Source organism: Squalius cephalus, assembly GCF_949319135.1.
Source record: "Squalius cephalus genome assembly, chromosome: 11".
Taxonomy (NCBI): Eukaryota; Metazoa; Chordata; class Actinopteri; order Cypriniformes; family Leuciscidae; genus Squalius; species Squalius cephalus.
In genome coordinates this window covers 10,526,871-10,540,275 of record NC_137132.1, presented here as the reverse complement: position 1 = coordinate 10,540,275, position 13,405 = coordinate 10,526,871, and the positions used below count along the sequence as shown (strand labels likewise).

Below are 13,405 nucleotides of genomic sequence, written 5' to 3'. Positions count from 1 at the left end.
CTTTCGTTCATCTTCGAAAAACAAATAAAGATCTTTTTGATGAAATCTGAGCAACGCTTTGACCCTTTAAAAAGTTCATAAAGAGATCATAAAACGTATCCATATAAATTGAGTGGTTTAGTCCAAATATTCTGAAGAGACTCGATCGCTTTATATGATGAACAGATTGAATGTAGGCTTTTATTCACATGTAAACATTCATCAATTCACACATCAGTTGTGGTAAACGAAAGCTCAAGCATGTTCACTTGACGTGCGAGAACCAATGAGGTTCATTCTCGTGTTACGCAGCACGTTTGAGTTTCCTCAAGAACCAATGAGGTTCATTCTCGTGTTACACAGCACGTTTGAGTTTCCTCAAGAACCAATGAGGTTCATTCTCGTGTTACGCAGCATGTTTGAGCTTCAGCAAGAACCAATGAGGTTCATTCTCGTGTTACGCAGCACGTTTGAGCTTCAGCAAGAACCAATGAGGTTCATTCTCGTGTTACGCAGCACGTTTGAGTTTCCTCAAGAACCAATGAGGTTCATTCTCGTGTTATGCAGCACGTTTGAGTTTCCTCAAGAACCAATGAGGTTCATTCTCGTGTTACGCAGCACGTTTGAGTTTCCTCAAGAACCAATGAGGTTCATTCTCGTGTTATGCAGCACGTTTGAGTTTCCTCAAGAACCAATGAGGTTCATTCTCGTGTTATGCAGCACGTTTGAGTTTCCTCAAGAACCAATGAGGTTCATTCTCGTGTTACGCAGCATGTTTGAGCTTCAGCAAGAACCAATGAGGTTCATTCTCGTGTTACGCAGCACGTTTGAGCTTCAGCAAGAACCAATGAGGTTCATTCTCGTGTTACGCAGCACCTTTGAGCTTCAGCAAGAACCAATGAGGTTCATTCTCGTGTTACGCAGCACGTTTGAGTTTCCTCAAGAACCAATGAGGTTCATTCTCGTGTTACGCAGCACGTTTGAGTTTCCTCAAGAACCAATGAGATTCATTCTCGTGTTACGCAGCACGTTTGAGTTTCCTCAAGAACCAATGAGGTTCATTCTCGTGTTACACAGCACGTTTGAGTTTCCTCAAGAACCAATGAGGTTCATTCTCGTGTTACGCAGCACGTTTGAGCTTCAGCAAGAACCAATGAGGTTCATTCTCGTGTTACGCAGCACGTTTGAGTTTCCTCAAGAACCAATGAGGTTCATTCTAGTGTTATGCAGCACGTTTGAGTTTCCTCAAGAACCAATGAGGTTCATTCTCGTGTTATGCAGCACGTTTGAGCTTCAGCAAGAACCAATGAGGTTCATTCTCGTGTTACGCAGCACGTTTGAGTTTCCTCAAGAACCAATGAGGTTCATTCTCGTGTTATGCAGCACGTTTGAGTTTCCTCAAGAACCAATGAGGTTCATTCTCGTGTTATGCAGCACGTTTGAGCTTCAGCAAGAACCAATGAGGTTCATTCTCGTGTTACGCAGCACGTTTGAGTTTCCTCAAGAACCAATGAGGTTCATTCTCGTGTTATGCAGCACGTTTGAGCTTCAGCAAGAACCAATGAGGTTCATTCTCGTGTTACGCAGCATGTTTGAGCTTCAGCAAGAACCAGTGAGGTTTATTCTCGTATTACGCATCTGTTCATCATAAAGTGATCGAGTCTCTTCAGAAGATTTGGATTAAACCACTCAATTGCCTATGGATTAGTTTTACAATCTCTTTATGAACTTTATAAAGCATCAAAAAAATGGTAGTTGCATAGCTGTCAATGGAGGGACAGAAAACTCTCAGATTTCACCAAAAAGATCTCCATTTGTGTTTCGAAGATGAACAAAAGTCTTATGGGTTTGGAACATGAGGGTGAGTAATTAATGACAGAATTTTCATTTTTGGGTGAACTAATCAAAGTATGAGCAATCGCAATAGTGATGTTTAATAGAATCGAAATGGATCCGTTAAGAGGGACAAACTAGATCAAGAAATGTTTTGTATTTGAACCACCATCACATACATAAGCACCACAGCTCAATAAGCTACAACCGCTAGGCCAAGGTCCCAACATCTGTTAATATTTTAAGACATCCTTTTGCACATCTGCCTATTCAATGGAAACTTTATTGCAATGCTAAACAGTCAGTCTATTGAAGAAGTGTCAAAGTAAAGTTTTACTAGTTTTAGCACGTTTCAACTCAGACTCACTCAAGTGTCTCATATTGAGTAGCACAAATCATTATTCCCAGACCTTGGAAACAGAACACAGAGGAAAACAAAGAGAACAAAAGAAGGCAGGAGAAAAACAACAACAATCGCTTCTAGTCGTGGCGTTAGAATGCGTACAAACAGGACGGATGTGTTAATTTCTCATTTCACCCTAGTCCCTAGAGGACTACAACCTGTTTTGACACCAATTTCCATTCCCAATGACACATTGATTACATTTCCTTTAGCCAACGCTGGAGAACTGAAAGTATCCGGGCGGAAGTACCTGGTCGTGGCTCTCGGCGTAAGCGATGCATTTCTCGCCGTATCGCCTGTTGGTCATCGTGAACACAATGTTTCCCATGTTCCAATCTTCGTCCTTGAATTCCTTAAGGATCTGAGAATGTAAGAGAAAGAATAAATAAATAAATGGAAAACAAGAGATCGGAGAGGAGGAGAAATAATTATCTCACAGTACTTCAAGAAGTACTTCAATTGTTCAGTACTTCGACCTAAACATCCACGTCCGTCGGTCTTGCTGGTCTAGCCAAAAGCCGGATTTCATTTTTATCTGCCAGCCTGGGCGCCATTTCTACAGTACATGAATCCATCATACCACGGTAATGCACTCTACAGTGAGATTATGAAAAAGATTAGGGCGATAAAGTTCTTGTTTATTTTATTTTGAGCAATATTGATTTTTTTTCTCATCTCAATTTTCTGAGGATTTACTGCCTCCCTTGCCATTTCAGAGAAAATGTCCCCAACCAACTAAAAGTAGCAACACGGCTAATTTAACTTTTTCAGTTGCTGGACAGCAGCTCAGTTGTTTTCCAGTAACTACTTTTTCCAATGCGTAGCCATGTAGAATAAACAAAACAATGCTAGGAACAAAAAGGCTAGACCTGAAATTGAAGTCACTGAAAATCTTTCCCTCAGCCGTAGCACTCATGTGTGTAATTTCAATATGCGCATATTCAATTTACATCCTACATTATGTGAGTAAGAGGGTTCGTAGCAGCTCTTCAGAACAAACCTGATCTAAACACCTCACCTTAATTTAAATACAGTTCCTGAATATTGCATATTTGCTGGCTAAAAAAAAATAAAAGTAATAAATATTATACATTTTCCTTAATTCATTCCATGAATATCATTTACATATTTCAATATACTAATTCTTAATAAATTATTAAACACTTTTTTGCAAAAGTTTTATCATTCGTATTCATTTTAAATATCAATAATATAAATGTTCCTATTTGTATCCCCTGAATATTATTTACATACTTAAACATTCTACTTGTTAATAAATGATTACATAACTGGAATATTTTAAAAAATATATATAAATTTGCATGTAACATAAATATTATATATTTTCCTAAATGCATTTCCTAAATATTATTTACATGTTTCAATATACTATTTATAATAAAGCATTAAATAATTTACAGAAATGATACAACTGATAATAAATTAGCAAAAAAAGTATATGGGCCCTATCTTGCACCCAGCGCAATTGACTTTGTACAATGACGCATGTATCATTCCTATTTTGCACCCGCGCAAAGCGCGATTTTCCCTCCACAGAAGCACGTCGCTAAACTAGGGAATGAACTTGCGCTCCCTGGGCGGTTCAGCGCAAAAAAGGAGGCGTGTCCCGGCGCAAACGTTCCTTCATGCTATTTTGCAGGTTTAGAAAACAATTGCGCCACTAACCAGGAAAAATTAGTTTAAAGTCAGTGGCGCGTTGCGCATGTTATTCAAATGCTATTTTAAGGGCGCATGCTTGGCCATAATCAATGTAGCGTGTGCACAACGCGCATACACTTTGATTCTCTCATCTACACAGAAGCAGCAGTTTTCATTTTTGCAAATCATACATTATTACGATAGATCGATAGATCGATAGATCGATCGATCGATAGATAGATAGATAGATAGATAGATAGATAGATAGATAGATAGATAGATAGATAGATAGATAGATAGATAGATAGATAGATTTTATTTATTATAAAAGCATACATCTAGCTTACACATTTACCCAAATGATCATACGCATTTTTAACCGAGGTTAATTTGGGTGGGTTTCTCCATCCCCAACGTCCCTGACGAGAGCGTTGCTCTCCTTGGCTGTGAACCGCTCCTGGCGTTCGCCTGGCAAATCCGCCGTTATAATAGGAATCCGCTTTAGAACAAGCGCGCCAGCTCTTAAAGGGAATGTGAGATGACGCTCTGATTGGTTTATTTCACGTTACGCCCAAACCACACCTATGAATAATGAAGCTACTTCAGACCAACCCATTTTAGATTTGCGCCTGGCGCAAGAGTCATTTATCCCGCCGGGAAAATAGCAACAGCGCCAAGACCCGCCCACAAAGTTACTTGCGCATTGCGCTTTGACACTTGCGTTTCAGATCGTTAAAATAGGGCCCTATATAAATATATAGTTATTCTTAATAAAGTATTAAATAATTAATTATAAAATTAAATAAATAAATTTGTGAAAATGTTAATATGTAAATAAATGTATAAGTACACATTATATAATTATAAACATTAAATTAACATAATTGTTTTCAATTTATTTAACATATTAACATTTTAATTTAATTTATCACCATTTCCAGTTGAGGCAAAATAAGTTTGAACCATAAAAGGATAAACTGAAATGGTTAAATTGTTGGTGATGTTTTAGCAAACACTACTTCTGTATATAAATGCTTTTTGAAGGCCTCATGTAAACGTCATATTATGTATATGCATTTCTTCAAGAAAAGTTTACAACCGGCTAGTTAAATTTTGCTTAACAAATGGTACACCAAAATTAGGTATACAGTTGGTTACAAAACTAACTAGTACTTATTAAGTATGTAGTGTGACCTTACAAAATGCTGGTGCAACGCTACCCAGAGCTGTATGGAACATCATGAGGGTGAATGAAATATTGATATTATCTATATGATTATAATTAAGGTATAATTAAGGGTCCATCCCCAAAAAATCCCTTTCACAACTTTATAAATGAAAATATCTTGCTTCCGGCAACGGTCGACGCGCGTTCACGGCAGATGGATGCTGACGTAAGACGTAGGACGTAGCGTTTGATTTAGCTATACTTATACGTCAGAACACTTCCTAAACTACGTCCTACGTCATACACTGGCATCCATCTGCCGTGAACGCGCGTCGACCGTTGCCGGAAGCAAGATATTTTCATTTAGAAAGTTTTAAATATGTATATTTTTACGACAAAACCGCACGGATTACCCTCAGAAGGCCTTCGTTTATCCCCCTGGAGCCGGATGGATTACTTTTGTGAAGGATGCATGCACATTTTGGGACTTGAAGGAGGTGGACCCCACAGCTTCACATTATAACCACTGAAAGATCTAAGACATTTTCTAAAATAACTGAAAATGTGTTCGTCTGAAAAAAGATTGACATATGCATCTCGAACGGCTTGAGGGTGAGTAAATCATGGGTTAAATATCATTTTTGGCCAAACTATCCCTTTAAAGAGTCACTGTGTTAAACAATGCATTTTTTAAAAGTTGTACATTTATTAAAAATATTTTGTAATGCTACTTGTTTTTGATGTATTGACTAACATACATGTTTAAGTTCTTGATTATAACTTTAACTGTTGTGTGTTACTTGACATTACATTTTAAATGTACTAAATTGGAACTTCATCATTACGAAATGTATAATTTTGAAAATTTCATTAAAGTATATTTTAGTTTGCCATAAATGTTTGTCTGTACATTCAGCAGTACACACAACCATATTTCAAAGGCAATAAAAGTTAGGTAACTAAAAAATTACATATTACGATTTACTTAAGTTCAGCTTATATCAATTTTGCAATCAACATGCAATTACAGTATTTGACAACATTACATTGTTCACACTTAAGAGTATTCTTTTAATAAATATTATTTCTGTAATGAGTACTCTTAACAAATATGTTGAGGTGTACTTCTTTTTCCATAAGGGTAATGATCCCAAACAATAAAAGCACCATCCGACAGAGAAAAATCCGTTACAGTAAAAACAGTGTCTGTAGTTTTCCTGACAACAACATCTCAAGTTCTACACATCAGCAACTTTCCAGCAGCAAATAAGGATATACTTTTTTGTATTCTTCACATCACTCATGGTGATCTGCTCGTGTTGTGTGTGTTTACCTCACACACACTCACACTGTCTGACTGACAGCAGCGAGGGAAGCCCATGAGAGTGACAGGCAGTCATGTGCTGGGTGAGATTGAGCCTGACAGCTGACTGACTCGCAGGAAAACCTTTATATTAGCCCACAGCCAAACAATCACTGGAGAGACGAAAAAGGCAGGGGTGTTGTAACTGTCACCACCGCTGCAATGAAGAGTCTGCTGAAACGAGAACTGAAAGCCATCGCTCTTCATCTTCAGCCATCTCTTTATTTATCGCTCAGGGTTTGTTCGGAGAGGAAAATGTCTGTTAGGGAAACCTTTGAATCACAGCATGAGACACCTTCAAAACAACTTATATTTAAACAAGGAAATTGCAGGTTGTTGTATTACTGTTTTTATGTCGATTGCAGGTTACAGGAAAAGAAGCCAGCAGCTATATCTATATCTAAAACTATATATATCTATAACTATAACTATATATGCACACAGTATCTCACAAAAGTGAGTACACCCCTCACATTTCAGCAAACATTTTAGTATATCTTCTCCAGGGACAATACTATAGAAATGAAACTTGGATATATGTTAGAGTGGTCATTGTGCTGCTTGTATAGAAGTATATATTTACTGTCCTTTGAGAATAACTCAACATACAGCCATAGCAAAAGTGAGTACACCCTAAGTGAACATGTCAAAACTGTGTCCAAAGTGTCAATATTTTGTGTGAACACCATTGTTATCTAGCACTGCCTTAATCCTCCTGGGCATGGAGTTCACCAGAGCTGCACATGTTGTTGCTGGGATCCTCTTCCACTCCTCCATTATGACATCACGGAGCTGACGGATGTTAAACACATGGTGCTTCTCCACCTTTCGCTTGAGGACGCCCCACAGGTGCTAAATAGGGTTCAGGTCTGGAGACGTACTTGGCCCCTCCATCACCTTCAGCTTCCTCAGCAAGGCAGTCGTCATCTTGGCGGTGTGTTTGGGGTCGTTGTCATGCCGTTCGGCCCCAGACCATTTTGACAATAATGGCTATATGTTGAGTTATTTTCAGAGGACAGTAAATATATACTTCTATACAAGCAGCACAATGACCACTCTAACATCTATTCAAGTTTCATTTCTATAGTATTGTCCCTTGGGAAGATATACTAAAATGTTTACTGAAATGTGAGGGGTATACTCACTTTTATGTATATATCACCCTAAAGCCCAAGACTGGTTGCCCACTGAAGGTAACAGGTTTGAGCCTGGTCAGTACCTGGATGGGAGTCCTGGGAAAACTAGGTTGCTGCTGGAAGAGGTGTTAGTGAGGCCAGTAGGGGGTGCTCACTAACGATGGGAACACAATACTGTAACAAGCACAGTCCTTCGGATGAGATGTTAAACCGTGGTCCTGACTCTTTGTGGTCATTAAAAAAAAAAAATTCTTCGAAAAAGAGTAAGGGCCTCTGTCCATCATCATGGCCTCCTAATAATCCCCATATATACTGACTGACTTCATCACTCCGTCTCTCCACCAATAAGCTGGTGTGTGGTGGGCGTTCTGGCACAGTATGGCTGCCTTAGCATCATCCAATAATGATAATGCTTTATTATTATTAATTATTAATAATAATAATAATAATAATTGTTATTAAGAATAATATTGATAATGTTATTATTATTACTACTAATATTTTTTTAATTCATTTAGCCAATTAATGTCAAAGGTCAGAGAGAAATATGTACTAAATCACGAAACCTGTTGTCTGAAGATTTTATCCGTCAAATAGTTTATCAACTTAAAAGCCACACGACATTTCTTATAGAGTAACAACGGTGCTGTCCTTGGAGCAGATAAACGTACAGTTTCGCTATCAGTAGAGACGCTGCTACTGAGCACTGTTGAAAGACAAACTCGGGAAATTCAGACACTCTTAATCTCTCTCTCTCTCTCTCTCTCTCTCTCTCTCTCTCTCTCTCTCTCTCTCTAATAACTGCATTAATAACTGCATTAGTCTGCTATCAATGGCTCAAGCCTCTGTTATTAGCTCTAAAATAATGTTTTGGAATCAGCAACGGAGGCTTGGGGTGAGATGCGTAAGAAATGTGTCCTACACACAAGAACGTTTCAAGGACAAAAACCTGACAAATGACTTGAAATACATCATCTGAACAATGTTTTGAGGTGCGGTAACCATAGTATAAGTGGAATAATTGTTGAATTATTGAAAAATAATGCACACCCGAGGTATAACAAGGTGTAACATTACCACCTCGGGTGTGCATTATTTTTCCAATAACTCAGCAGCCCGTCGTCAATTATTCCTTACTCGCATATGCAATGTGAGTGTGGTTAATCTTATTTCCCTACAATTACACCCACAAACCCCAATATTGACTTTGTATAACCAGTATTAAATAAAAATAAAAACTTTTAGGATGCGCCCTTGCATTCTGTATGTGAAACTTTTTAATTGTGTTATCATGTCCTCTAATTGTTCATGACAGTCTTGTTTTAAGCGTGTTTTGGTGAAGTATTACATACAGTATGTAATTTATTATATGTAATGTAGCGAGAAAAAAAAGGTGGTATTTTAAGCTTGAATGCCTCAGATGGAAGAAAAATACCTTATTATGAAACTTCATGGAGCAATATTAATTGTTTTTTTTATATATTTCAATCCTTTTAAAGCATTGAATAGTTTGCCCTAAAAAATATAGTCTGCTTTAGACGCTTAAGTCAATGGAGTGCCATTAACCAAATGAGAAAGGACAAGTCCCAAAATGGAGCACACACTGAGCAATGCAACCCCTAATGATTTTATGGTTCAGAGGGCCAAATGGGAAACGGTTCTTCTCTGTTTATCTCCTGGCATTACATACCACACAGCTTCCCCACAATTATCATCTGACAGTTTAATTTCTGTCTGATTCTAGATTCTATCAGTCTCTCTTTTGGGTGAGAACTCTCTCATGACCCCGTCTTATTGACACAGGGAGGAAAATAAATGATTTGATGTAATGCACAATTGCATAGCAACATAAAAACCCACTCACAGGCATGAACATATAAGTCACAGCATTGTGCGGGATGCAAATCTGGGTCACATCTGCATAAAGGCATCTGAATGACTTCTGTGATGGTTTTTCACAACCACAAAGAATGCTATTAAAGCTAGGTTGGGCAATGTCGGAGAGGCTAGCGATAGCGAGCTAGCTTTAAAAGCATAATATCCCACCCTCCATTCAGAGCTTCTCAAAAGATACGCTTCCTCCAAAACACAGCCAGAGCAGAGTCTGCAAAGTGTCACGAGAGACGGCATTAAATTGCTTCGTGTCTCAGACTCGAGGCACATAACATTGCAATAATAATGAACGTAAACAACTTACAGAGCTCGGACTTGTACCACCTGACTGCTGCGGATTCATTTCAACGCTGAAAGTGTTGCCAGAGAAACACAGAAATCTGAGTCTGAGGTTGACATCTTATAATCACGACATGGTGTGCATAAGATCATTGTTTTGGTTCAGGAGGAATTTGGTTCTGTTTGTTTTTGGCACTTGGTGGATGTTTGTCTACAACTCTGCATAGCTTTACGGGGCACGCTGATGAAGTGTGATGTCTGCGCGAGCAGGTGCGCGGAGGTATGGAAATTAGGGCTGTCAAACGATTAATCGCGATTAATCGCAACCAAAATAAAAGTTTGTTTTTAGATAATATATGTGTGTGTACGGAGTATAATTATTTTCTATATATAAATACACACACATGCATGTATATATTTAAGAAATATTTGCATGTATATACTGTGTACATATATTTATATTATATATAATTTATATTATATATAAATATTTTATATATAAATAACACATTTTTCTTAAATATATATGCATGTGTGTGTATTTATATATAGAAAATAATTATACTCCATACACACACATATATTATGTAAACACAAACTTTTATTTTGGATGCGATTAATCGCGATTAATCGTTTGACAGCCCTAATGGAAATACATACTGTAAGTTGACAGGCTGGTAGGACATCCTATCATTGCATTCAGACTGTATGCAATGATTGAATGAACATTTTTGTTCCTGAGATATTTGAGAAGATATTTGTTCATGTTCTCGGGCAACAAGCTGCACTAGAACACACCAAAGGAACTATAGGAGACTGTCAATTAGCACATGCGTTCGGCACCTGCATGTAAGAAAATAACGGTTTATATCAGCAGGTATCAGTAAAAAGTTCAACTTTAAAAGTTGAAGGTAAACTTCAAAAAGTTAAATCAAATCTAGGACTGCAGAAACCATAAAAAAAGCAGCGCTTGCTTTCCATTTTAAATATAAATCGATACACATATCCACAACGTAATGCTGTAAACCTTAAAAAAAGCAAAAATTTATTTAAACAGCTTTACAGTTCAAATAATGCACAATTTTTGATAGCAGAGTAATAGTAGTGTAAGTCTATTATAAATTTAGAGGATAAGTTTACATGCATCCAAGGTCAAAAATCACTTTAATTTTCTCATTATATACATTGCAGCATCATCTCTTTTCTATCAGTGTCTGAATCGGCTCAATGAATGATTCGGTCTCTCTAAACCCCTCCTTTCCGAGAGCCTGCTCTGCTCTGATTGGTCAGATGTCCCAGTCTTTTGTGATTGGTCTACTGCTCATAATGCCTGTCAGAAACGAAACGGCCATTACCATATCTGAATTTCAGCTCCGGATCATTCTCAGCACTTGATACACAGTCATTCGAACAGTTACAATGGCGTTGGTTTTGCCGTATCAATTCCAGCCTGAGTCCTCATCCTTTAGAGGTGCGTGCAAAGTGGAAAAAAGTGTCATGTCGACAACACGAATCAAACTCTTCCAGGCCTCAGCTACAATTACAGTGTTTGTGGGTCAATGAAGGACCATAAGTGGGTATTAAGCAAATTTGTAACAAACCTACGTAGTTTCGTGCAAGAAGCAAGACTGGAATTACTGACAACTCGCTTCAGGCAGTTCACAATCGGTTCTTCCTTTTGGGAGACAATAACTCAACAGCTATATTACACACTACATTAAAGGTAATTTCCAAAAAAGCATAATAGGTGCACTTTAAATCAGCATTACGCCAGAAATGCTTTTGGTTGAGCTTAAATTGTACTGACCCTGTAACAGTCCTGTAAGAATTCCTCTTTTTGTTCACGGAAGAAAAAAAAAATCATATGAATTTGGAATGACATTAAGGTGAGTAAATATTGACAAATAATGAAGAATTGTAACTCTCTTCTTTAATGGACTTTTAAACAGCTTGAAATGGAGAGCAGCACAGACGGAGGTGACTTCAGACCAATCGTAAGTTAATTTGTATGTTTAGCTGGGAAACAGAGCCGAGCTTCGTTCTCCGGCTGTTCTTGTCCTTGTGAGACGCCAGCATTCTTCACTCGCTCTAATTGTTTCCATTACATTTCAATTTGTTGGACTCGGACAGAAGGGCACTGGCTAAATTAGAGGGCTTTTGTTATGCTATGCATTGGAAGCGACAGCATTTTGGAGTGGTAATCAGATCAAATCAGGCAAACTTGTGCTGAAAGCCTTATCTGCTTCTCTTGTTAGGACATCTTAATTTCTCAGAGGCTCTAGGATGTAGTCGGGTTGCCATTGCGAGCTCAGAGGTCGGATTAATCAGACAGGTTGGGAGACATTAAAAGCTGGGCTGGATGTGTGAGTCTATGAGGGTGTTTTAAGCAAGCAATGCTGCCCCACTGGAACACCGACCGTCAGTTTACTCTTTTAAGGTGATCTCAAAAATCCTGTCATAAATATTTCACCCCAAACTCAAAAAAAAGATCGCATACTATGCTTAAAGAAAAAGAAGCATATTTCTTCAACCATTATGATTTGCATTGGTTCACTATTTTTATGACAATTAAGAACCTAATTCTCTGTGAAAAAATAAACACTGATTTATAATTGCTATATAATACTGATATAAACTGATATAAAGTCAACATGAAATCAAAGTTGAAGTTGAAGCAGTATACCTTTTCCTTACAGATTTCTTTTTACAAAAACATTTAAATATATTATATGTTTTATATCAATATTAACATTATCTAAAAAAAAACATTACAGTAATAAAAAAAATACATACACTGTAATTGGAAATTTTGTGATAAATAAATAAATAAATGTATTTTTACATTTACATTTAGTCATTTAGCAGACGCTTTTGTCCAAAGCGACTTACAATTTAGGGTTAAATTAAGCAAGTCATCATGAAGAGGCAAAACAACACAAGAAGTGCTTGTTAAGTGCTCACGGAAGAGATGAGTTTTCAGTTGTCTTCTGAATGTTGTCAGGGGTTCTGCATTCTGGATGAGGGTGGGGAGAGCGTTCCACCAGCATGGAACCGTGAATGAGAATGTTCTGGAAAGTGATTTTGTGGCTCTCTGTGATGGAACCACGAGCCGTTGCTTGTTGACCGATCATAGGCGTCTGGTAGGGATGTAGACTCGTAGGAGCAAGTGAAAGTAGGAGGGAGCTGAGGCTGTGATAGATCTGTAAGCAAGCGTCAATGCCTTGAACTTGATGCGAGCAGCAAGTGGTAGCCAGTGCAGAGAGATGAACAGAGGAGTGACGTGGGCCCTTTAAACTGTATGTGTGACCTGTCACTGGTATACGTCTACCTGGTGATCTGTTATCGTTAAATTCGTCATCTTAACGACAACCTGTCACAGTTGAGCCTGTCTGATGATCCATCATATTCACCTTTAATGCCCTTACTTCTGGACCTGGCATCGCGAGTGTCTAGAATTTTGAACGAATCCACCTGGTTTCTGTAACTATCTCCTCTAACACTATCATTTTCATTAATCTTTTGTCAAATCTGGCAGTCAATGCAGCCCGGTCTCACCCCAAAACGTCATGTACTGACGGGTCTTGACCATACGGCAACATACGACGAAAAGGGTACCCCTAAAACGTCCATATGAGACGAAGACATAAGCGCACCAGCAGCTCCTCCTAGCGGTACCCTAACGCATACCTAAA

The 13,405-nt window shown here is 38.1% G+C and overlaps 1 protein-coding gene across 1 annotated transcript in view; it reads right to left on the bottom strand.

The window, feature by feature from the left end:
• Positions 1-13,405, bottom strand: part of gbe1b (glucan (1,4-alpha-), branching enzyme 1b) — a 149,185-nt gene that overhangs the window by 58,620 nt on the left and 77,160 nt on the right. The window contains exon 11 of the mRNA XM_079885382.1: positions 2,466-2,576. Within this exon, the coding sequence (XP_079741508.1) occupies positions 2,466-2,576 (111 nt within the window). The remainder of the gene's footprint in view (positions 1-2,465; positions 2,577-13,405) is intronic.